Source organism: Rutilus rutilus (genome assembly GCF_951802725.1).
Source record: "Rutilus rutilus genome assembly, chromosome: 7".
Classification (NCBI taxonomy): Eukaryota; Metazoa; Chordata; class Actinopteri; order Cypriniformes; family Leuciscidae; genus Rutilus; species Rutilus rutilus.
This window is the reverse complement of record NC_140221.1, coordinates 277,804-300,000: the sequence shown is the minus strand read 5'-3', so window position 1 is coordinate 300,000 and position 22,197 is coordinate 277,804. Positions and strand designations below refer to the sequence as shown.

The 22,197-nt window shown below is 42.5% G+C and overlaps 2 protein-coding genes across 2 annotated transcripts in view; one reads left to right on the top strand and one right to left on the bottom strand.

Annotated features, from left to right (window-relative positions):
• The window catches only part of LOC311294562 (uncharacterized protein), a 16,620-nt gene extending 4,024 nt beyond the window's left edge, over window positions 1–12,596 (top strand). The window contains exons 2-3 of the mRNA XM_084415510.1: window positions 5,843–5,983; window positions 10,789–12,596. Of these exons, the coding sequence (XP_084271636.1) occupies window positions 5,843–5,983; window positions 10,789–10,976 (329 nt within the window). The 3' untranslated portion in view covers window positions 10,977–12,596. The remainder of the gene's footprint in view (window positions 1–5,842; window positions 5,984–10,788) is intronic.
• A 2,001-nt stretch (window positions 12,597–14,597) lies between these two features.
• LOC311294291 (zona pellucida sperm-binding protein 3) lies at window positions 14,598–21,439 on the bottom strand. The gene is made up of 10 exons (XM_084415093.1): window positions 20,908–21,439; window positions 20,650–20,831; window positions 20,486–20,583; window positions 20,324–20,409; window positions 17,393–17,573; window positions 16,608–16,713; window positions 16,449–16,537; window positions 15,388–15,473; window positions 15,220–15,315; window positions 14,598–14,778 (listed from the first exon to the last, which is right to left on the bottom strand). The coding sequence occupies exons 1-10, from the start codon at window positions 20,960–20,962 to the stop codon at window positions 14,624–14,626; spliced, it is 1,134 nt and encodes a 377-aa protein (XP_084271219.1). The 5' UTR covers window positions 20,963–21,439; the 3' UTR covers window positions 14,598–14,623.
• Between the last annotated feature and the right edge of the window lie 758 nt (window positions 21,440–22,197).

The following is a 22,197-nucleotide window of genomic DNA, read 5'->3' as shown; positions in this document are numbered from 1 at the left end:
CCTCTACCTGAAGCTCGAGAAGTCCGAGTTCTACTATCGCAGCAGCAGGGTGTTCCTCCACGCCACTATCTATGTGCCTTCTTCTCCAAAAAGCTATCCCCGGCGGAGCAAAATTAAGACATCGGCAATCGCGGGCTCCTTGCCATCGAGCTGGCACTGGAAGAATGGAGACACTGGCTGGAGGGAGCAAATCACCGGTTTGAGGTAATAACCGTTCATCGGAACCTTGAGTATCTACGCAATCTACTTCTTCACCCGGTTTGACTTTACCGTGACGTACCGTCCGGGCAATAGAAATGGTAGAGCCAATGCTCTATCTCGCCTTCACCAGCCAGATTCTGAACCCTCAGATCCAGAACCTATTCTTCCTCCAGCCATGATCATAAGCCCTATCCAGTGGTCCATCGACGATCAAATCTCTCAAGCTACCCGCTCCGAACTTGCTTCACCGGGAGTTCATTAAGGGCCTCGTTATGTTCCACCATCCCTTCATCAGCCCCTCATGGACTTCATACATCTCCGGGCTCTGGACACCCAGGTAGTCAACGTACCCTCTTGCTCTTACGTCATTGCTACTGGTGGCCGTCTATGAACCAGGACATCGCCCGATTCGTCAAGGCATGCTCAGTCTGCGCCTTTACCAACACGCCACAGAGACTCCCTGAAGGGAAGCTGGTTCTGCTCCCAATTCCTCATCGTCCATGGTCTCACCTAGGGATAGACTTTATGACCGACCTGCCTCCATCCGACCACCATACTTCATGTGTTCGTCATTGTTGACCGTTTCTCGAAGGCTTGCAAGTTGATCCCTCTGAAGGGCCTGCCTACTGCATTCGAGGCCACCGAGAAGCTCTTCCAGAATGGGTTTCATCATTTCGGCCTGCCCGAGGACATTGTATCAGACCGAGGCCCTCATCTCTTGGGTATGGCAAGCCTTCTTCAAACTCCTAGGAGTCTCTGTCAGCCTCTCATTGGGGTATAGATCGGAAGATCCAAGAGATCGGGAGGTACCTGCAGTCATACTGCCACCAGAACCAAGACAGCTGGAGCCGCTACCTTCCCTGGGCAGAATACGCCCAAAATTCCCTCAGACAAGCCACAACCAGACTCACCCCATTCCAGTGCATCCTCGGTTATCAGCCTCCGTTATTCCCCTGGTCAGGCGAGCCGTCGGAGGTTCCAGATGTCAACCATTGGATCCAGCAGACCTACCACCCACCTACAAAATCTCACCATCATTTCATGTATCACTCCTCAAACCCTTCACTGAACCTTTGTCTTCTCCCCTCACAGGATCTGGTGGCGATGAGGTACGTCCTCCTCCTGAATTGGCTGACGAAGAGGTCATCTACCAGGTCCGAGCCATCGTCGATTCGTGGCGACGGGATAACAAGCTTGAGTACCTCATAGACTGGGCCGGAAGAACGATCCTGGGTTGCTCGCCATGATGTACTAGATCCATCCCTTCTCACCCAATTCCATTCAGAACACCCGAATCGTCCAGCACCCAGAGGCAGAGGTAGACCCTGTCGTCACACATTCTGGACGTCAGGAGCCGCCCGTGGAGGAGGGGGTACTGTCACGGTGACACAACCAACTATCAGCCCATCGTCACCCGATCAGCACTCGTTCACTCTCCCCGGACTACTGATTCAGCGCACCGGCACCTCCTCATCAACCTGCACTATATATACCACACACAACCTGCACACCATCGTCTGGTCTCGTCTAACCACGTACAGACTCATCTCTTGCTGCAACTCCCGTTACCAGTCTGAGACTGACCTGCCTGACTACCCGTCTTCAGATGCCCGTCCTCTGTCTTCTGGCGTCTGATCCCGAGCCGTTGTGTGTGTTCAGCCTGTCCCATCCTTCAACCACCTGCACCTGTGATCATCATATTCCCCCCAGCTTAGTCACAGTGCAACTGCTTGAACTTCACATTCACCCTTCCATCGGCCAGTGTTTGTTCCCTGCATCCTATTAATAAACTTTGTTTATACGATCACCTGTCTGCTCTCTTCCGTTGTGTGACATTACTACATTCTTCTAAAGGAACTACTAATTATTTGGATCAGTATTCAAAAGTGAAAAACATGATAACTACCTAATACTGATGTCATTGTTAGCTTTTGAGATTTTTTGTAAGATTCTGAATAGTAATTCCTTCCGATGGATTTGGTAACACTTTAGTCATTACTAGTGTGTTCCCATGATCTTCACTATAGATACTGATCCAAATAACTAGTAGTTCCTTTAGAAAGATGTAGTAACACTTGATTCATCACTAGTGGGTTACCATTACCTTATATTAATATTAATATTAATTATGAACCTGTGTATAGTAGTTCTCAGTGAGGTATGAAAAATAGGAGTTATTGATTAGCTAATAGTGAACGACCACATTCAACTGACCGCTATTACTTACTAATTCGTTAATCAGAGTTTCTTGATAGTTAATAGTAATTACTAGAATGTTAATAGTGCGTTACTCATTTGTTCCTGTGTAGTTATTCATTAATGAAGGAACAGTATTCTCAACTGTTAGCATTTTGGTTTATTTTATTAATTAAACAGCTCATAAACATTTACCACTAGAAAAAAAAAAGAAAGTATTCTGCAGTCCTTTAAAACATTTCTCCTTATATAGAACCTTTTTGGTTGAGTCTAGAACCCTAGAGTTCTATATAGAACCCCACTGATCCTTGTGTAAACTGTATTGTGTATAATTGTTTATTCTTATTATTTTCACGGTAACACTTCACAATAAGGTTTATTAGCGAACATTAGTTAATTTTATTAACTATGAACTAACAATGATCAGTGCATTTGTTACAGTACTTATTCATCTTTGTTAATATTAGTTAATAAAAATACAGCTATTCATTGTTTGTTCATGTTAGTTCACAGTGCATTAACTAATGTTAACAAATACAACCTTTGCTTTTAATAACGTATTAGTAAATGTTGAAATTAATATTAACTAAGATTAATAAATGCTGTAGAAGTATTGCTCATTCTTAGTTCATGTTAACAAATGAACCTTACTGTAAAGTGTTACCATTTTCACGATCTATTGTGGCTTGTTGCGTATTCTCTTTGAATGTGAGTGTTTGTTATGGAGAGGAATGGACTTTGAGTTTGCGGTGACCTTGAGTGTTGTGTTCTCAGTGTGTTTGTGTTTGTGTTTGTGTGTCGGTGTTGTGTTCTCAGTGTGTCGGTGTTGTGTTCTCAGTGTGTCTGTGTTGTGTTCTCAGTGTGTCGGTGTTGTGTTGTGTTCTCAGTGTGTCGGTGTTGTGTTCTCAGTGTGTCTGTGTTGTGTTGTGTTCTCAGTGTGTCGGTGTTTTGTTCTCAGTGTGTCAGTGTTTGTGTGTCGGTGTTGTGTTGTGTTCTCAGTGTGTCGGTGTTGTCTTCTCAGTGTGTCGGTGTTGTGTTCTTAGTGTGTTGGTGTTTGTGTGTCGGTGTTGTGTTCTCAGTGTGTCTGTGTTGTGTTCTCAGTGTGTCGGTGTTGTGTTGTGTTCTCAGTGTGTCGGTGTTGTGTTCTCAGTGTGTCTGTGTTGTGTTCTCAGTGTGTCGGTGTTGTGTTGTGTTCTCAGTGTGTCGGTGTTTTGTTCTCAGTGTGTCAGTGTTTGTGTGTCGGTGTTGTGTTGTGTTCTCAGTGTGTCGGTGTTGTCTTCTCAGTGTGTCGGTGTTGTGTTCTTAGTGTGTTGGTGTTTGTGTGTCGGTGTTGTGTTGTGTTCTCAGTGTGTCGGTGTTGTGTTCTCAGTGTGTCGGTGTTGTGTTCTTAGTGTGTTGGTGTTTGTGTGTCGGTGTTGTGTTGTGTTGTGTTCTCAGTGTGTCGATGTTGTGTTCTCAGTGTGTCGGTGTTGTGTTCTCAGTGTGTCAGTGTTGTGTTGTGTTCTCAGTGTGTCGGTGTTTTGTTCTTAGTGTCGGTGTTGTGTTGTGTTCTCAGTGTGTCGGTGTTGTGTTCTTAGTGTGTTGGTGTTTGTGTGTCGGTGTTGTGTTCTTAGTGTGTTGGTGTTTGTGTGTCGGTGTTGTGTTGTGTTCTCAGTGTGTCGGTGTTGTGTTCTCAGTGTGTCGGTGTTGTGTTCTTAGTGTGTTGGTGTTTGTGTGTCGGTGTTGTGTTGTGTTGTGTTCTCAGTGTGTCGATGTTGTGTTCTCAGTGTGTCGGTGTTGTGTTCTCAGTGTGTCAGTGTTGTGTTGTGTTCTCAGTGTGTCGGTGTTTTGTTCTTAGTGTCGGTGTTGTGTTGTGTTCTCAGTGTGTCGGTGTTGTGTTCTTAGTGTGTTGGTGTTTGTGTGTCGGTGTTGTGTTCTTAGTGTGTTGTTGTTTGTGTGTCGGTGTTGTGTTCTCAGTGTGTCGGTGTTGTGTTCTTAGTGTGTTGTTGTTTGTGTGTCGGTGTTGTGTTCTCAGTGTGTCGGTGTTGTGTTGTGTTCTCAGTGTGTCAGTGTTGTGTTCTCAGTGTGTCGGTGTTGTGTTCTCAGTGTGTCGGTGTTGTGTTCTTAGTGTGTTGTTGTTTGTGTGTCGGTGTTGTGTTCTCAGTGTGTCGGTTTTGTGTTCTCAGTGTGTCGGTGTTGTGTTCTTAGTGTGTCGGTGTTGTGTTCTCAGTGTGTCGGTGTTGTGTTCTCAGTGTGTCGGTGTTGTGTTCTTAGTGTGTCAGTGTTGTGTTCTCAGTGTGTCGGTGTTGTGTTCTCAGTGTGTCGGTTGTGTTGTGTTCTCAGTGTGTCGGTGTTGTCAGTGTGTCGGTGTTGTGTTCTCAGTGTGTCGGTGTTGTGTTCTCAGTGTGTCGGTGTTGTGTTGTGTTCTCAGTGTGTCGGTGTTGTCAGTGTGTCTGTGTTGTGTTCTCAGTGTTGTGTTCTCAGTGTGTTGTGTTCTCAGTGTGTCTGTGTTGTGTTCTCAGTGTGTCTGTTCTCAGTGTTGTGTTCTCAGTGTGTGTGTTCTCAGTGTGTCTGTTCTCAGTGTTGTGTTCTCAGTGTGTCTGTTCTCAGTGTGTCTGTTCTCAGTGTAGTGTTCTCAGTGTGTCTGTCATCAGTGTGTCTGTTCTCAGTGTTGTGTTCTCAGTGTGTCTGTTCTCATTGTGTCTGTTCTCAGTGTTGTGTTCTCAGTGTGTCTGTTCTCAGTGTGTCTGTTCTCAGTGTTGTGTTCTCAGTGTGTCGGTGTTGTGTTCTCAGTGTGTCTGTGTTGTGTTCTCAGTGTGTCGGTGTTTGTGTGTCGGTGTTGTGTTCTCAGTGTTGTTGTGTTCTCAGTGTGTCGGTGTTTGTGTGTCGGTGTTGTGTTCTCAGTGTGTCTGTGTTGTGTTCTCAGTGTGTCGGTGTTTGTGTGTCGGTGTTGTGTTCTCAGTGTGTCTGTGTTGTGTTCTCAGTGTGTCTGTGTTGTGTTCTCAGTGTGTCGGTGTTTGTGTGTCGGTGTTGTGTTCTCAGTGTTGTTGTGTTCTCAGTGTGTCGGTGTTTGTGTGTCGGTGTTGTGTTCTCAGTGTGTCTGTGTTGTGTTCTCAGTGTGTCGGTGTTTGTGTGTCGGTGTTGTGTTCTCAGTGTGTTTGTGTTGTGTTCTCAGTGTTGTGTTCTCAGTGTTGTTGTGTTCTCAGTGTGTCGGTGTTTGTGTGTCGGTGTTGTGTTCTCAGTGTGTCTGTGTTGTGTTCTCAGTGTGTCGGTGTTTGTGTGTCGGTGTTGTGTTCTCAGTGTGTCTGTGTTGTGTTCTCAGTGTGTCGGTGTTTGTGTGTCGGTGTTGTGTTCTCAGTGTGTCTGTGTTGTGTTCTCAGTGTTGTGTTCTCAGTGTGTTGTGTTCTCAGTGTGTCGGTGTTTGTGTGTCGTGTTGTGTTCTCACTGTGTCGTGTTGTGTTCTCAGTGGACGGCCTGCAGTGTTACGGGTGTAACGTGTTGCACGGGCAGAAGTACGTGGACGTGGGCTGTGGGCGTCCCGAGGTCATCACGTGCACACACTCGCACAAGGGCTTCAAGCACCGCTTCTGCATCAAGACCGAGAGCAGTGAGTCAACGCCCAAACTCAGGACACACACTGACCCACATATGCAAAGATTACAGCGCTTAATCTTCTGCTGTTCTCTGCACATTCACACACTCAGCAGGAAATGACCTCAGCAATATCTCACATCTGTGTGGTGTATCGACAGCTATCGATAGCACATTTCTCCAATAATGACAATGTTGAATTAAATGTGAAATTTTCAGAGTAAAGTAGTATTATGTACAACATACTCCAATAATTTTTGTTTTATTTAACTTTCAAAAGTCATTTTTACAGTGACCAGCCCAATATAGAGACCTCACTCTCACTGTAAAACATATTTTACTTTAGAACACTAAACTTAATTTACTGTGTTTTTTCAATTGATTTGTCCAATGTATTTGAGTTAAAAAATTAAAAAAGTTTTCTCAACTTCAAAAAGCTCATGCATAAAGAAATGATTTTTGCAAAGTAAATGTTTCTACTTGTTTCAGAACGTTCAGAGAAAGTAACATTCCCACAATGTTTGAAGAATGTTAAAATGTAATGTTCCCTTAACGTTCATATAACCAAGAAAAAACACTTTTAAAAACTGGATGTTTTAAATGTTTAGAGAACATTCAGAAAACAGTTTGTTGCATTACTTTGTAAATCCCAAATCAGCCTCGACCAGCTGAACAATACAAGCATAGACATAAAACTGCTCTGTTAATTCTCTCAAATGAATATAAGATTGCATAAATAATTCTTAAACTTTGATGATAATGCCACTATTGTTTAAAAGAGAATTGTTTGTTTTAATGCAATTACATCAGAAGTAACTAATTCAATTACACAAATAATCCCTTTACTTTTTCAAGAGAAAAGTAACTACAGCGATGTGATGATGTGTGGTGTGATTTTATATCCATGTGCTGCCAGAATCACATGCGTCCTTAATGGAAACGTCAGCGAAACGTTCTCAGAACTTACATCTGTCAGCTGGGACTGTATGTTGACTGTATGTTGACTGTATATTGGCCAAACGGTCACTATTCTACCAGCTGAAACACTTGTAAATGCAGCTGGTGATCATGTGTTCCTTCAAACATGAGTCGATTCACAGAGAATCCATGATTTTTCAGAAACACATCAGTCTCAGTCTGTTAACATTAGACTGGTCAGTCCTGAAGCGCGCTGACGTCCACGTCAATCTCCTGTCTGAAGCAAAGGGCTGACGCAGCGTTGGCTCAGGGGAACCGAGAGCTGGAGGAGTGCTGATGAACACACACCGGTGTTTCTTTAATCCCAGCGTTTACTCCACTGAAGCGTTGCGTAACACCTTTACAGTCCTGCTCACTGTACAAATGATATATGACCAATAATTCACAGCAATTCTAAAATACTGAACTCGTTTCAGTTTCATTTTATACGATTAAACAGACAAGAATTTTTAAAAATGACTTGCAGCCATTTGATTATACTTAATTTAAGGCACGAATTTAACTTACGTGTTTAAATTGAATTATGACGATTTTTTAAAGTGATGCTATCAGCTGCTAAACAAGGACATTATAGTGCACTAAAACTAAAAATAGCATGAAAACAGCTAAAACTTAGCAAGTCTAAATTAACCAGAACATCTGACTAACCGATCCGTTGATGTGTAGTTCATGTCAAGCACACTGCTGATTAGAGATGCGCGGATGGGCTATTATTTCATCCGCAACCGCATCACAAAACTCATCATCCGTCCGCCATCGTTTTTGACCAATTTTCAAAACCGCACCCGCCCGCCATCCGCTGATTGGTGTATACATATATTTTTCATTTGATTGGTTCAACCGCCCGCCACCCGCCCGAATTTAATTAAAATATTATTTTTCGTCACGTCATCCGCCCGATCCGCGGTTTATCCGCCGAGTCCGCGGCTGTAACCGCCAACCGCGCATCTCTACTGCTGATCCTTCAATTATCTCAGAAATGTCTGTTCATGAACAGTTGTAGCAAACACACACGTGTAATGTCTAAAAATATCTAAAATATCTTTTAAAGACCTGATGCAGTGGCGCTCCAACTAATTATGTCCGTACCACACTGGATTACTAGCCCGAGTTAAAGACGAGTCCAGTTTCCTTTAAGAACATTTAGCAAAAACTCCAAGAGCGATGGCATCAGTAACACCATCAGTAACACAATAAGTAACACCATCAGTAGTAACATCATCAGTAACAACATTAGTAACATCAGTAGTAACATCAGTAGTACAATCATCAGTAACAACATTAGTAACATCAGTAGTAAAATAAGTAACACCATCAGTAGTAACATCATCAGTAACACCATCAGTAACATCAGTAGTAAAATAAGTAACATCATCAGTAACAACAGTTGTAACACCATCAGTAACATTTTCAGTAACATTCAGTAATATAAGTAACATCATCAGTAACACCTTCGGTAACGTCATCAGAAACACCTTCAATAACATAACACCATCAGTAATATAAGTAACATCATCAGTAACACCTTCAGAAACACCATCAAAAACACCTTCAGTAACATAAGTAATACCATTAGTAACATAAGTAACATCATCAGTAACACCATCAGTAACATTAGTAACACCCTTCAGTAACATAACACCATCAGTAACACCATCAGAAACACCTTCAGTAACATAAGTAACACCATTAGCAACACCATCAGTAATATAAGTAACACCATCAGAAACACCATCAGAAACACCTTCAGTAACATAAGTAACACCATTAGCAACACCATCAGTAATATAAGTAACACCATCAGTAACACCATCAGAAACACCTTCAGTAACATAAGTAACACCATTAGCAACACCATCAGTAATATAAGTAACATCATCAGTAACATCTTCAGTAACGTCATCAGAAACACCATCAGAAACACCTTCAGTAACATAACACCATCAGTAATATAAGTAACATCATCAGTAACACTTTCAGTAACATCATCAGAAACACCATCAGAAACACCTTCAGTAACATAAGTAATACCATTAGTAACATAAGTAACATCATCAGTACAACCATCAGTAACATTAGTAACACCTTCAGTAACACCATCAGTAACACCATCAGTAACATAAGTAACATTCCATTTTATCATTCTTCAAACGTCACTTTTGAATGTTCTCTGAACTCTCTGAAACATTTAAAAGACGTCAGTTGAACGCCCAACTAAGATGTTCTAAATTACTGGAGGAACGTTTGTTCACAACTTTGAGGTAACCTTGCTAGAACATTAGCTTAAGTTCTGAGAATTTTCCCTGTTCGCTGGGGTTTCATGTATTGCAATAAACAGATTTGATTCCTATCAGGAGAGACGTTTGTATGTACATTGACTTCAGTGACCGCATGATGGTCATAGTGACACATGAGTCCCTGAGCCATGTTATTAATGAGTTTAATTATCAGCCTTGAGACACGCACTCCAGTGACACAGTGAAGATCAGAAGTGAGTGACAGCTGTTTTCTGTGACTGACAGCTCTCTCTCTGTCTCTCTCTCCCCTCTCTCTCTCTTTCTATATATCTCCCCCTCGCTATCTGTCCTTCTCTCTACCCCCCTCTCTCTCTCTCTCTCTCCCTCTCTATACCTCCCCCTCACTATCTGTCCTTCTCTCTATCCCCCCCTCTCTCTATCTCTCTCTCCTTCTCCCCCCACCTCTGTCTATACCTCCCCCTCGCTATCTGTCCTTCTCTCTATCCCCCCCTCTCTCTATCTCTCTCTCCTTCTCCCCCCACCTCTGTCTATACCTCCCCCTCGCTATCTGTCCTTCTCTCTATCCCCCCTCTATCTCTCTCTCCTTCTCCCCCCACCTCTGTCTATACCTCCCCCTCGCTATCTGTCCTTCTCTCTATTCCCCCTCTCTCTATCTCTCTCTCCTTCTCCCCCCCTCTCTATCTATACCTCCCCCTCGCTATCTGTCCTTCTCTCTATTCCCCCTCTCTCTATCTCTCTCTCCTTCTCCCCCCCCTCTCTCTCTCTATACCTCCCCCTTGCTATCTGTCCTTCTCTCTATCCCCCCTCTCTCTATCTCTCTCTCCTTCTCCCCCCACCTCTGTCTATACCTTCCCCTCGCTATCTGTCCTTCTCTCTATCCCCCCTCTATCTCTCTCTCCTTCTCCCCCCCTCTCTGTCTATACCTCCCCCTCGCTATCTGTCCTTCTCTCTATCCCCCCTCTATCTCTCTCTCCTTCTCCCCCCCCTCCCTCTCTATACCTCCCCCTCACTATCTGTCCTTCTCTCTATCCCCCCCTCTCTCTATCTCTCTCTCCTTCTCCCCCCACCTCTGTCTATACCTCCCCCTCGCTATCTGTCCTTCTCTCTATCCCCCCTCTATCTCTCTCTCCTTCTCCCCCCCTCTCTGTCTATACCTCCCCCTCGCTATCTGTCCTTCTCTCTATCCCCCCTCTCTCTATCTCTCTCTCCTTCTCCCCCCCCCTCTCTCTATCTCTCTCTCCTTCCCCCCTCTCTCTCTCTCTATACCTCCCCCTCGCTATCTGTCCTTCTCTCTATTCCCCCTCTCTCTATCTCTCTCTCCTTCTCCCCCCCCCCTCTCTCTATCTCTCTCTCCTTCCCCCCTCTCTCTCTCTCTATACCTCCCCCTCGCTATCTGTCCTTCTCTCCTTCTCCCCCCCTCTCTCCTTCCCCCCTCTCTCTCTCTCTATACCTCCCCCTCGCTATCTGTCCTTCTCTCCTTCTCCCCCCCTCTCTCCTTCCCCCCTCTCTCTCTCTCTATACCTCCCCCTCGCTATCTGTCCTTCTCTCCACCCACCCCCCTCTCCATCCCCCCCTCTCTCTGCAGCGGCGCTGGGAATCGTCCTCACCAGTGGATGCGCCACCTCTCGCCACTGTCAGCAGCAGGAACTGCCCGGCGTGAGCATCCACTGCTGCGACTCGGACCTGTGCAACAGCGCCACCCTCTGGCGGCCACACACACACACACACACACTGCAGCTGCTGCTCGCCACACTCCTGTGGATCTGCTTATGATTCCTCTGCTCATGAACTCTATCAGCGAGAGACTGCACAGGATAAACAGCACTTACACACGGAGTTACACTACTACTACAGTAATGATCTCATCGGCAGTGTTGGGGAAAGTTACTTCGAAAAGTAATGCATTACAATATTGCGTTACTCCCTTAAAAAGTAACTATTTGCGTTAGTTACTTTTTCAGAAAAGTAATACGTTACGTTACTTTTGCGTTACTTTTTTTTCACCTGGGTTGGGCTTGTTTTTTTATAAGAAAAAAGTTATATTTTGGGGCAAATGTAAAGACCCTTTCACACCAAAAGTGAAATAATAAGCCTCAGCCTGAAGGAAATGCATATTTACTCCTGTACAGTAGAGGGCGCCGCTCAAACAAACCTTTCAGCTTATGGTTTAACTGAATCATCAAAGGTCAGAAGCAAGTATTTTGGTCAATAAAGTGAGATTAAATGCATAAAAAGTTATGTTTTAATTAACATATTTAGTGATTGGAGGTTTGCATAGTTCTGCATTTCACTGATTTTATTCATTTTGAGGAATATTGAATCTTTGTGCAAGTGAGATGAGTAAATGCTCCCATTTAGTCTACAACTACAATAACATCATGTTTACACAGCACACACACACTCACACACACACACAAACACACACACACACACAACACCTTTGCATTTCGATTTGTCTCAACATAAGGACAGGAGAGCTGTCAGTCAATAAATAGGAAAACAAAGTAACTTATTTGAAAATTTGATATTTTGTTGTAAATTTAAAAGTAATGTGTTACTTTTACTAGTTACTTGGAAAAGTAATCTGATTACATAACTCAAGTTACTTGTAATGCGTTACCCCAACACTGCTCATCGGCATCTCCCTTTATACTCATTCCTTCTGATTGCTCCTGTTGAGAAGCATCATGTTAACAGTTGTTTAGTCTGTTCTATGTAGTGCTGTATTTTACAGTCATGTTCTGCATGCCATGTACATCTACAGTTTTTGCACCATGAAATCAAAATTGACAACTCTTGTTTTTTTTTATGGAATATTGTAGTTTATTATAACTGATTTATGGGTGCACATCATTATTGTGTTAATAATCTTGAATCAGAATAAGTTCCTCTTGCAGCATCTCTTCTCTGATGATGTGGGCGGGGCAACCTGTCACTCACATGAGATCAGCCAATAAGAAACCACCAACCAACCAATCAATCAAGCCCCGCCCACATTTGTTCTTGTTCCAGAAGTGTTTCACTCGGATATACGACACTATAGAGAAGAAACTTACCTTTCATGCCGACTTTAACAGTCATGTGATCAAACAGTCATCTTTAAAAACATTTCTGCCGTTCTAAAACAGCATGGCTTATTTGCCACATGATGTACACATTTCGAGAAAGTAAGGACACATGTTTGAGACCCCAGTCACACCTGAACACCTCGCTGAACTTGCTTCAGCTCCCAGTGATCTTACCATTGATAACATTAAAGCTGAGAAAATAAAGGGATAAGTATTCATCTTACATTATATGATTCATTATATTGTTGTTCATGTAGTCAACTGTTAGACTTTGCACTGATAATTCCCACTACAAAGAAAAATGAATAAAAACTGTAAATGTAGCAGATGTTTTGCTTTCAAATCTTTTCTATAAGTGTGCACAACAATACAGAGTTAAACAGAGTAAGGGTAGTAAATTATCCATAATTACCTTCAACAAACCGGAAACAATCCCTAACCCTAACCCTAACCCTATCGTAAGTAGGCTACACGTTGTTCAACAATATCATTTAGTGCTTATTTGTCTAATTACACTGTTATCTTAAAATAAAGTGTGACCAACGTTCAGTCCACTGGGATTCACTTCAGCATTCCCTCATGTGGGATGGATGGATGTTACAAACTTTTCCCATGACTGAAAAGTCACGATACAGATTTGTCAGCATATCTTGAGAATGAGCCAAACTCAATCAAAAAGTAAATAACGTTGTAATGTTTCTGGACCCAGAGCTGCTCTGAACTTCTGGCCAAACGCAGCTATAATATCAACTCTTTCCAGCCACTGACGGACTGGTCCATATTTCCGTGTTAGGCATCTTCTGGAAGAGTACTGGATCTTACTCTTACTGGGGCGTAGTTTAACTACATCTCTCAGTAGCGTCGCTGTTTTCTGAATCAAATAGCTTTTCAGTAGCGAAGTCAGTCTTTCTCATGCTGTTCTCCAGGGCTGAAGAGACGAGCAGCGACTCCTGAGATCTTCAGTAAAAGGCCTGTGTGAGAGACAGTAATGTGTCCATTGAAGAAACCAATCCGTTAAATCAATCCATCAGCCCTTCGTCTCTCGGTTCTCCTAATGTGTCCTGATGTCGCTCACGGGGTCTTAATGAGTGTGGATGTGAACGAGGGCAGACGTTTGCTCAAGCAAAGTAAAGCATTACTCTAACAGCCGCTCGATGCTTTTACAGCAGATTTCTAATTATTGTAATGAGTGTGAGATTCAGCCTGAGGCCACGAGAGGAGACGGGTATTATTATTGCAGGTGTGTGTGTGTGTGTGTGTGTGTGTGTTTCAGAGCCAGACGAGATCTCAGATCTGATCCAGAACACTTCCTTCCTACAGCAGTTTCTCATAACATTATTTCAAAGCAGCTTTACATAAACTCATGTTAATACTTAGACACCTTAATGCCTAACAGTCCACAGCGGTTCTCAGCCAGGGGTCCAGAGCCCATCACACCCCGAGAAATAAGAGCTTTACTGACATCCATGTTTCCGGGAAGAGCCTTTTACACCCGTAGAAGCGCTCATTCCCTTCTTAATCTTCTGAGAAGTGTGGCTGTTTTAAAGGGTCGTTGGGGAACCAAAACCAGTTCCTCTGTGGCATCACTGAAAACCCTCAGCAAACTTCAAACTACCAAACCCACTTAATCATCTGAAATCAGACAAACTTTAAAATAAGCTCAAACCAAATCAAGATATTGTGTATTTTAATTCTTCGAGTAACATTAACTGTCTTGGAAAACATGAAGGCTCATTTTAAACTGTTAAACCGGGAAAAATAAATGTAAATCAAAATCTTAAAACACAACGGGTATTTTTAGAATGAATACACATTTTAATAGTTAAGCTAAAGGTCTAAAACACTATCTGGTAGAAAGTTAAAATCCTTATCCTGAAAAGCATGAAGAAATTATATAAATCCATTAGTTAATAACAGTAGAACCTGAAGAACCTTTGGCTGTTAAAATGTCTGATATTCCCAAACGTAATTTTTTGTTAAAGAAACCATAAGCGCTCTTAAAAGTTTATAAAAATATTGTGTATTGTGAGCAGTATGAGTAAAAACGTTGAGAACCACTGGTTTAGAGAACAAGATCTCTTCAGTCTCACAATGTGTTTTGGTTCATTAAACATTATTTACATTGTAAACGTCCTGCTTTTAAAGCTTTTGCAACATTGCAATCGTTTCTCAAACACCGACAAAATTAGTCCAGTAAACCAGATCCATTTTACCATTTGATTCGCCTCAGGATCATTCCAGGCTTTTGTACCTGCAGGAGTTGAGCAGACAGAAGCTGCTAAATAAACAACAGCGCCGCCTGGTGGACAAACACGACACAACACCAACAGCAGCCTCACTCTTTATTGATCATCAGTATTTGGAGAGTAGATCTCGGCTCGGCCTGTAGCCCAGGCGTCCTCCTCTCCAGAAACACAGGTAATAACTGACAGCCAAAACACCCATGACGGTCACCAGCGCCACCGCGACCACACACACCAGCAGCCAGACACGAGACGCGCTCAGACCTGTGCATCATCATCAGCATCATCATCATCATCATCATCATCATCATCAAGGTCATGACTAGGGCTGGGTTAAGAATGTCTGATTTTAACAGGTTTCATTTTGATCAACCAATATGGATTATTAAATCTCAAGAATCGATCTTTCAGTCTGTGCCGTTTTCAGTCATGAACAAAACTTCACTGATCATTTTTTGGAGCTCCTGCAATCCAATAATTGCAATCTTTGTGCTTCGATATGAAAGTCTAAGGTCTCAAATTATGTAAATGACTAAATTCAACAGTTTCTGTATAGTTCACAGCATTAGTTCAGAGAGATGTTTTTGCTTGAGAAAAACTGGCATGTACAATACCTGATAGAGATCCGAATTTGAATCGCAAACTTGTGAGTCATGATGTGTGTCAATGCCCAGCCCTAATATGACATGACTGAACACTACTGACCGTGCCCAGAGCCCGACCGTGAGTCCGGTGACCCGCTGCTCTGAGGCTCATTCTCCACCATCACTAACGGCCCCAGAACTCTATGTGCCGACACGCCTGTGGAGAAAGTGAGGGTGTTAATGCTCAGGTCCTGGTCCAGTAGAGAGGCTGGTGCTGAGGGTCACGCACCGCCGATCATGAGGTCAGTCCTCGGGCAGGTGGAGTCGCAGCAGGAACAGGCGTAGCTCTGGGACGGGTCATCCAGGAGCATCCATCTAAAACACAACGTCATCACAACTGGCTCTACAGGACGCCCAGACATCAACAGCTTCACATGATTAGTCTTAAAGGGATCGTTCACCAAAAAAATGAAATTTAGCCCATGATTTACTCTCCCTCAAGTCATCCTAGGTGTATATGACATTCTTCTCTCAGACAAACACAGAGTTATATTAAACAATATCCTGGCTCTTCCAAGCTTTATAATGGCAGTGAATTGCCGTTTCTGTAAAATTAAAAGTAAAATTCTAGCTTCCGGCCAAACAAACATATGCAGAACAAACAAACATCTACTCTCAAATCATGACATCAGAAGTAGCGTAGTGCGTCATATAGCGTAATATCAGCAGCGTAAATATCAGCGATACGTCGCATTACTCGCATAAGTTGCGCTTTTATCCAAAGCGACTTACATTGCATTTCAAGCTACACATTTTGCATTCTTATCAGTTCTTGCTTTCCCTGGGAACCGAACCCATGACCTTGGCGTTGCAAGCACCAACGCTCTACTGGTTATTTTATTATTACTGGTTGTCTATAGTTATTTTACTTTGTAAAGTTAAGTATTAATATTTTTCTTACAAACGCATGGCTTCACTTCAGAAGGCCTTTATTAACCCCCCGGAGCCTGTGGAGCACTTTATGATGGATGGATGGATGCACTTATGATGGATGGATGCACTTATAGGATGGATGGATGCACTTATAGGATGGATGGATGGATGCACTTATGATGGATGGATGCACTTATAGGATGGATGGATGCACTTATAGGATGGATGGATGCACTTATAGGATGGATGGATGCACTTATAGGATGGATGGATGCACTTATAGGATGGATGCACTTATGATGGATGGATGCACTTATGATGGATGGATGCACTTATGATGGATGGATGCACTTTTGATGGACAGATGATCAATTTTTGGGTGAAATATCCCTTTAAGTCGAAGTGTGTGTGAAGAACCTGCGTTTCTCCGGCACGTAGTGACAGGCCTTCCGGTCCACATTCAACCTCTGGACGACACAAGCTTCCAGATCACAGTGAAGGAAAATCTGCCCACAGAAACAGAGACCAACTGAGACGTCAAGCAATGAAAGCTCAGGATGAAACCGCAGCGCTCACCTTCTCTCCCACAGCAAACCTGAAGGCTTCGAGGTAGAGGCGTATTTCATCAGAATGCCGGCGCGGCAGAAAGCTGGAGTTTCCGGATTTACTTTCCATCAGACACCTGTGAGAGAATCAAACATGCCGAGCACAACCATTTCTTGGGGTTTTTATAGAGTATATTGATTCATTGCTGCACATTGTGTTAAATTCATTTTTATTGTATTGTTGCTGCTATGCCCTTAAAGTCAACATGAAATCAAAATGGAAATTCTTGTTTTGTTATGAAATATTGCAGTGTTTATTCTAAATGATTTATGGGTGCACATCATTGTTTTAATAGTCTTGAATCAGAATAACTTCCTTAGCAAGCGATTTTGCGTTTAAAAGACGTCAAATAGTCGTCCAGAGCCCAGACGTCTAGGCTAAAACAAGGCAAAATTTGAGCTGTCAGTGAAAACTGTTTAGATGTCTAAACCAGCCCAAGAATAGACTAGTCATCAATTAGATGAAGAAATGAGTGAAGAAATTAAACCAAACACCTTGTGATCAGTTTGCTTTGCTTACATGGAATATCATTAATCTCGCAACTTATTTTGGCAAAAATGACATGTAACCAAATTCAAGGTTATTTTGTCTAGAAGTGCGTAACTCACAGCCGGACTATATCGGGTCTATAGTTAACCTCGACGGTGAAGTGACGGCTATTGCCTGCTGGGTCTTTTCTCTGACGACGAGGGCGGGGCAACCTGTCACTCACATGAGATCAGCCAATAGCAAACCTCCATCCAGTGGACTCTTACCCAGCGTTGGCGATGATGGGATACACCTGTGTGGCGTGGCTCGTGTCGGCGTCTCTGGTGAACTCACAGCTCTTTATGTAGATCCTCAGCGATCTGCGGCTCCTCGGCTTCACCGTGGCTCTGATGGGAATACTGGAACCCAGTCCAAACCTCAGAGACGGAGCAGGACCACTGAAATCAGCTGCAGAATCAACCAGTGTCTGATCAGCATCCCAACCTCATCCCCAACCTCATCCCCAACCTCATCCCCAACCTCGTCCCCAACCTCGTCCCCAACCTCGTCCCCAACCTCGTCCCCAACCTCGTCCTTACCCCCGTCCTTACCCCCGTCCTTACCCCCGTCCTTACCCCCGTCCTTACCCATCTGACCCTACTGACATAATTGATATTAAATCTTAAAGCACTATATTTGGCTTACATGTATTTTTAATGGAAGAACGAGAAATCGCATTTGAACCACATTTTACTTTATATACTGTGACATTTGAGTGAAACCTATGGAAGCCCATTTCTGCCACACAAGTTAATATTTACTTTCATGATTAATCAACGCATATTTTTAAATTTTTTTTATTACAAAAACTCAGTTATGCCTATTGCTTTTTAATCTATTTTTTTAAACTGTGACAGTTTAAATTCTTAACTTCGATTTCTTCTCAATTTCAACTGTCAATTTAGGCTTTTTAAATCTCAATTGGCGCTTTTCCACTGCATGGTACGGTACGGCTCGGTTCGGTACGGCTCACTTATGGCGCATTTCCACTGCATGGTACGGTACGGTACGGCTCGCTTCGGCTCGCTTTAAATGGTACCACCTCTGTTGAGGTTCCAAGCGTACCGTACCGGTACTAAAATGTGACGTGAAAACACTGAAGATCACTGATTGGTCAGACAGAATCGTCACTACCAGTGTCATTGTATTTGCGACACGAGACCATGCACGAGACAAACCCGCTAGATTTAAATAGCCAGTAGACAACAGCCAACGCTGTAGTTTCTTGCAGTTAAAAAGTTTCTTGCAAACTGGTTCTTGCAGTCAGGGGCAGCGCCGGATAATTTTTATGTGTCATATGTGTGTATATATATATATATATATATATATATATATATATATATATATATATTAATAAATGAGCAAAACTTGTATATTCAATATTCAATTATTTTAATGATCACAATTAAAGTTTTAATTTTATTAAATTGAACAAGCGCAAAATTCAGCATTCAATCAAATATTCAAAAAGACTTAATAATAATGTTATTTCTCTCTATAGGCGCGTTTACTACGAATATGGCGATCGTCAACTTCATCTTTGCCAGACACTGACAGAAAACACTATTTTATAAATAAAAATCAGTGCACGCGTCCCCGGATTTACAAATGCACATCTTGCTTGTTGCACGCACATTATGTCGAAATAACGAGATATTATGTTGAAATAACATTATTATCAAGTCTTGAATATTTGATTGAATGCTGAATTTTGCGCATGTTCAATTTAATAAAATTAGGCCTATATATAGCCTATATATATACTATTAATAAATGAGCAAAACTTGGCCCCAAAATATTTAATATTTAATTATTTTAATAATCACAATTCAAGTTTTAATTTTATTAAAACGCGTGCACTGATTTTTATTTATAAAATAGTGTTTTCTGTCAGTGTCTGTGCATGGCAAAGATGAAGTTGACGATCGCCATATTCGTAGTAAACGCGCCTATAGAGAGAAATGCACATAATGGATTACATAAGAGAGTAGCCTATTTCTTTTTGTTTTGAATTATTTCGATTAAAGACATTTCAAGCTTTGTGTATTTGAAGATGAGATGCGCTCCAGTTAACGTACAAATGCAAGTGACCGCTCGGGCGCCTCAATGATTAAATTGTCTATTTTGCTTCTTATTTAATCCAGGCAATTGTTTGATGAAAAAATTATTAAAATTAAGATACAATTTATACAAAACGAAATTCACTTTAAAGAAAGTCTTTATACAAAACTTAATGAAGTGGTCAAAATTATGTCTGACTCGCTCCATGTCTCTCTACTCGTGCTGTTCACTTTTCATAATCAACATAGGCAGATGGAAAAAAATAACATAACATTAACTAAATGCGCTTTTTTAATGGCAGTAGGCTATAGTTTAAAACAGTACATTAGGCCTAGACTCTCTATTTGTAAAGATTGCTGCACATTCATTTAATTCTGAATTTTGCACACACAAGTTGAAAGGCATTTGTTCAAATCAAGTTCACGGATAATTGTGCGTGCATTTATTAATCATTATGATACTAAAATCATAAAGTAGGCTATGCTATGTACAAAAAATCAGATGAGCCCAGAATATGAACGCAACGTTTAATTACACGTTAAGAATTTTCCTTCCATATAGTAAAACATTTTAAGAACGTTTAATTTAATTTAAAAACATCCACATGCCGAGAATCAAGAGCACCATCCCCTGTGTTGTGCGTTTGAAATGTGGCGCGTTTACGATGATGTCATGGCAGTAGAGGCGGCAACTATAACGATCAGTCCCACCCAGTTTGAAGCGGTACTGACTGCAATGGAAAAGCAACCGAGCTAAAGCGAACCGAACCGTGCCGTACCGAGTCGAGTCGTACCACGCAGTGGAAAAGCGAAGCGAGCCGAACCGTTCCGCGCCGAGTCGAACCGTACCGAGCCGAACCGTGCCGTACCATGCAGTGGAAAAGCGCCAAATTATGAATGTCAATTTAGAGTTGACAGTTTCAAATTAGTATGTCAGTTTTAACTTTAATACAATAACTTAGTATGATTTACTAAAGTAAACAGCATAATTAGTCAATTTAATCAATGAGGCTTCTCAGAAGTGAAGCAAGTCGTTATTTGAAAGAAAATCTGAACTAAACCGGGAATGTTCGCTGAAGTTGAGTGAATGTGACTAACGGTTCATGATCTCCATGTTGAAGGTCTCCTGTTCTCCATTCTCGTCCGGTTCCTCAGCGCTGAACTCGCTCTCCTCGCCTACAGGCCTGAGCAAAACAAGCCAAAGACTTACACCAAAACTCACATTCACCCCACACTCACCACTGGCTCCGGATCACCTACGAGTCATAGACACACTTCACCAACTGGGTAATTATGGGAAGTTCAGGGCGTCGCGCATAGATCAGCATGTTGGAGTACGTGACTCGGTCCTCCATCACCTTCAACACAGTGGAAGAGAATCAGGAGAGAGATTGACCGGAGTTTGCTCTGAATCGGCTCAGTACCTGCTGGATGAAGCCACAGTCACGCATGAACACTCGGAAGAGTAGCGTGTCCTCGGACATCAGGGAGCTCGGTGGACAGGTTCCCAGTAGAGCTCTGGATGGATCCACCTTCTGGGAGAATCCCAGCCCAGGCCTCCAGTGTACCGTGACCCAACCATCACTGCCACAGTCTACAGACAAATCTGAACACACACTGCTGCAGTTATACTGACAGATATACCAACAACATGAAGGCAGAAAAAAGATGAGAACACACACCCTTCTGTGCCATTGCAGAGGCCACAAACATCCAGAACAACAATCCTGAAATCATCTTCAGCCAAACAGAAACACAAGCACCTCTCGTCCTTTATTGGAGCTGATGCTAATCAAGTCACTCACGGTCAGCTGAGCACCAACTAATCGAGTCACTCACAGTCAGCTGAGCGTTAACTAATCCAGTCACTCACAGTCAGCTGAGCGTTAACTAATCACGTTAACTAATCGAGTCACTCACGGTCAGCTGAGCACTAACTAATCCAGTCACTCACAGTCAGCTGAGCGTTAACTAATCACGTTAACTAATCGAGTCACTCACAGTCAGCTGAGCGTTAACTAATCACGTTAACTAATCGAGTCACTCACAGTCAGCTGAGCGTTAACTAATCCAGTCACTCACGGTCAGCTGAGCGTTAACTAATCACGTTAACTAATCCAGTCACTCACAGTCAGATGAGCGTTAACTAATCACGTTAACTAATCGAGTCACTCACAGTCAGATGAGCGTTAACTAATCACGTTAACTAATCCAGTCACTCACAGTCAGATGAGCGTTAACTAATCACGTTAACTAATCGAGTCACTCACAGTCAGCTGAGCGTTAACTAATCACGTTAACTAATCGAGTCACTCACAGTCAGCTGAGCGTTAACTAATCCAGTCACTCACGGTCAGCTGAGCGTTAACTAATCACGTTAACTAATCCAGTCACTCACAGTCAGATGAGCGTTAACTAATCACGTTAACTAATCGAGTCACTCACAGTCAGATGAGCGTTAACTAATCACGTTAACTAATCGAGTCACTCACAGTCAGATGAGGGTTAACTAATCGCGTCACTCACAGTCAGTGAGTTAAAGAGAAATCAGTAGGTGGCGGTAATGCACCTTTTTCGTTGGTTTGCCAAACTGCCATAAAACACCAGAAGAAGAAGAAGAAGAAGAAGAAGAAGAAGAAGAGTTAAAGAGAAGGAGGCGGAGGCGACAGGTGCTAAGGGGAAGTGGTGATTTAACTGTTTTTGGGTCTCCACTGCTGACCAGTATATAATGTTAAGTGAATTTATTTTATGCTTGACTTGTGGTGTTTTGACATATTGTTAAACATTGAATGAGTATTAATATGCTCTTTGTTTGGAGTCTGTAGAAAATGCTTGCAGGAAAGAGGAAGATGGATACATGAAAAATGACTGAAAGGACTGTGGATGAAAGAGGATACTGATTTATTTTTTATTTTTCATGCACCATTTTGGATTGGATTTATTCTGGTGCTGGTGCTTGGACTCAGACTTCT

What these genes read in the sequence shown, in the direction of transcription:
- LOC311294291 (XM_084415093.1), bottom strand. Translation starts at nt 20,962, where the DNA reads ATGATTTCAGGATTGTTGTTCTGGATGTTTGTGGCCTCTGCAATGGCA. An exon ending in ACTGTGGCTTCATCCAGCAG is followed by an intron (nt 20,584 to 20,649) that starts GTACTGAGCCGA and finishes ACTGTGTTGAAG; the next exon opens with GTGATGGAGGACCGAGTCAC. An exon ending in TACGTGCCGGAGAAACGCAG is followed by an intron (nt 15,474 to 16,448) that starts GTTCTTCACACA and finishes GTTGTGTTTTAG; the next exon opens with ATGGATGCTCCTGGATGACC.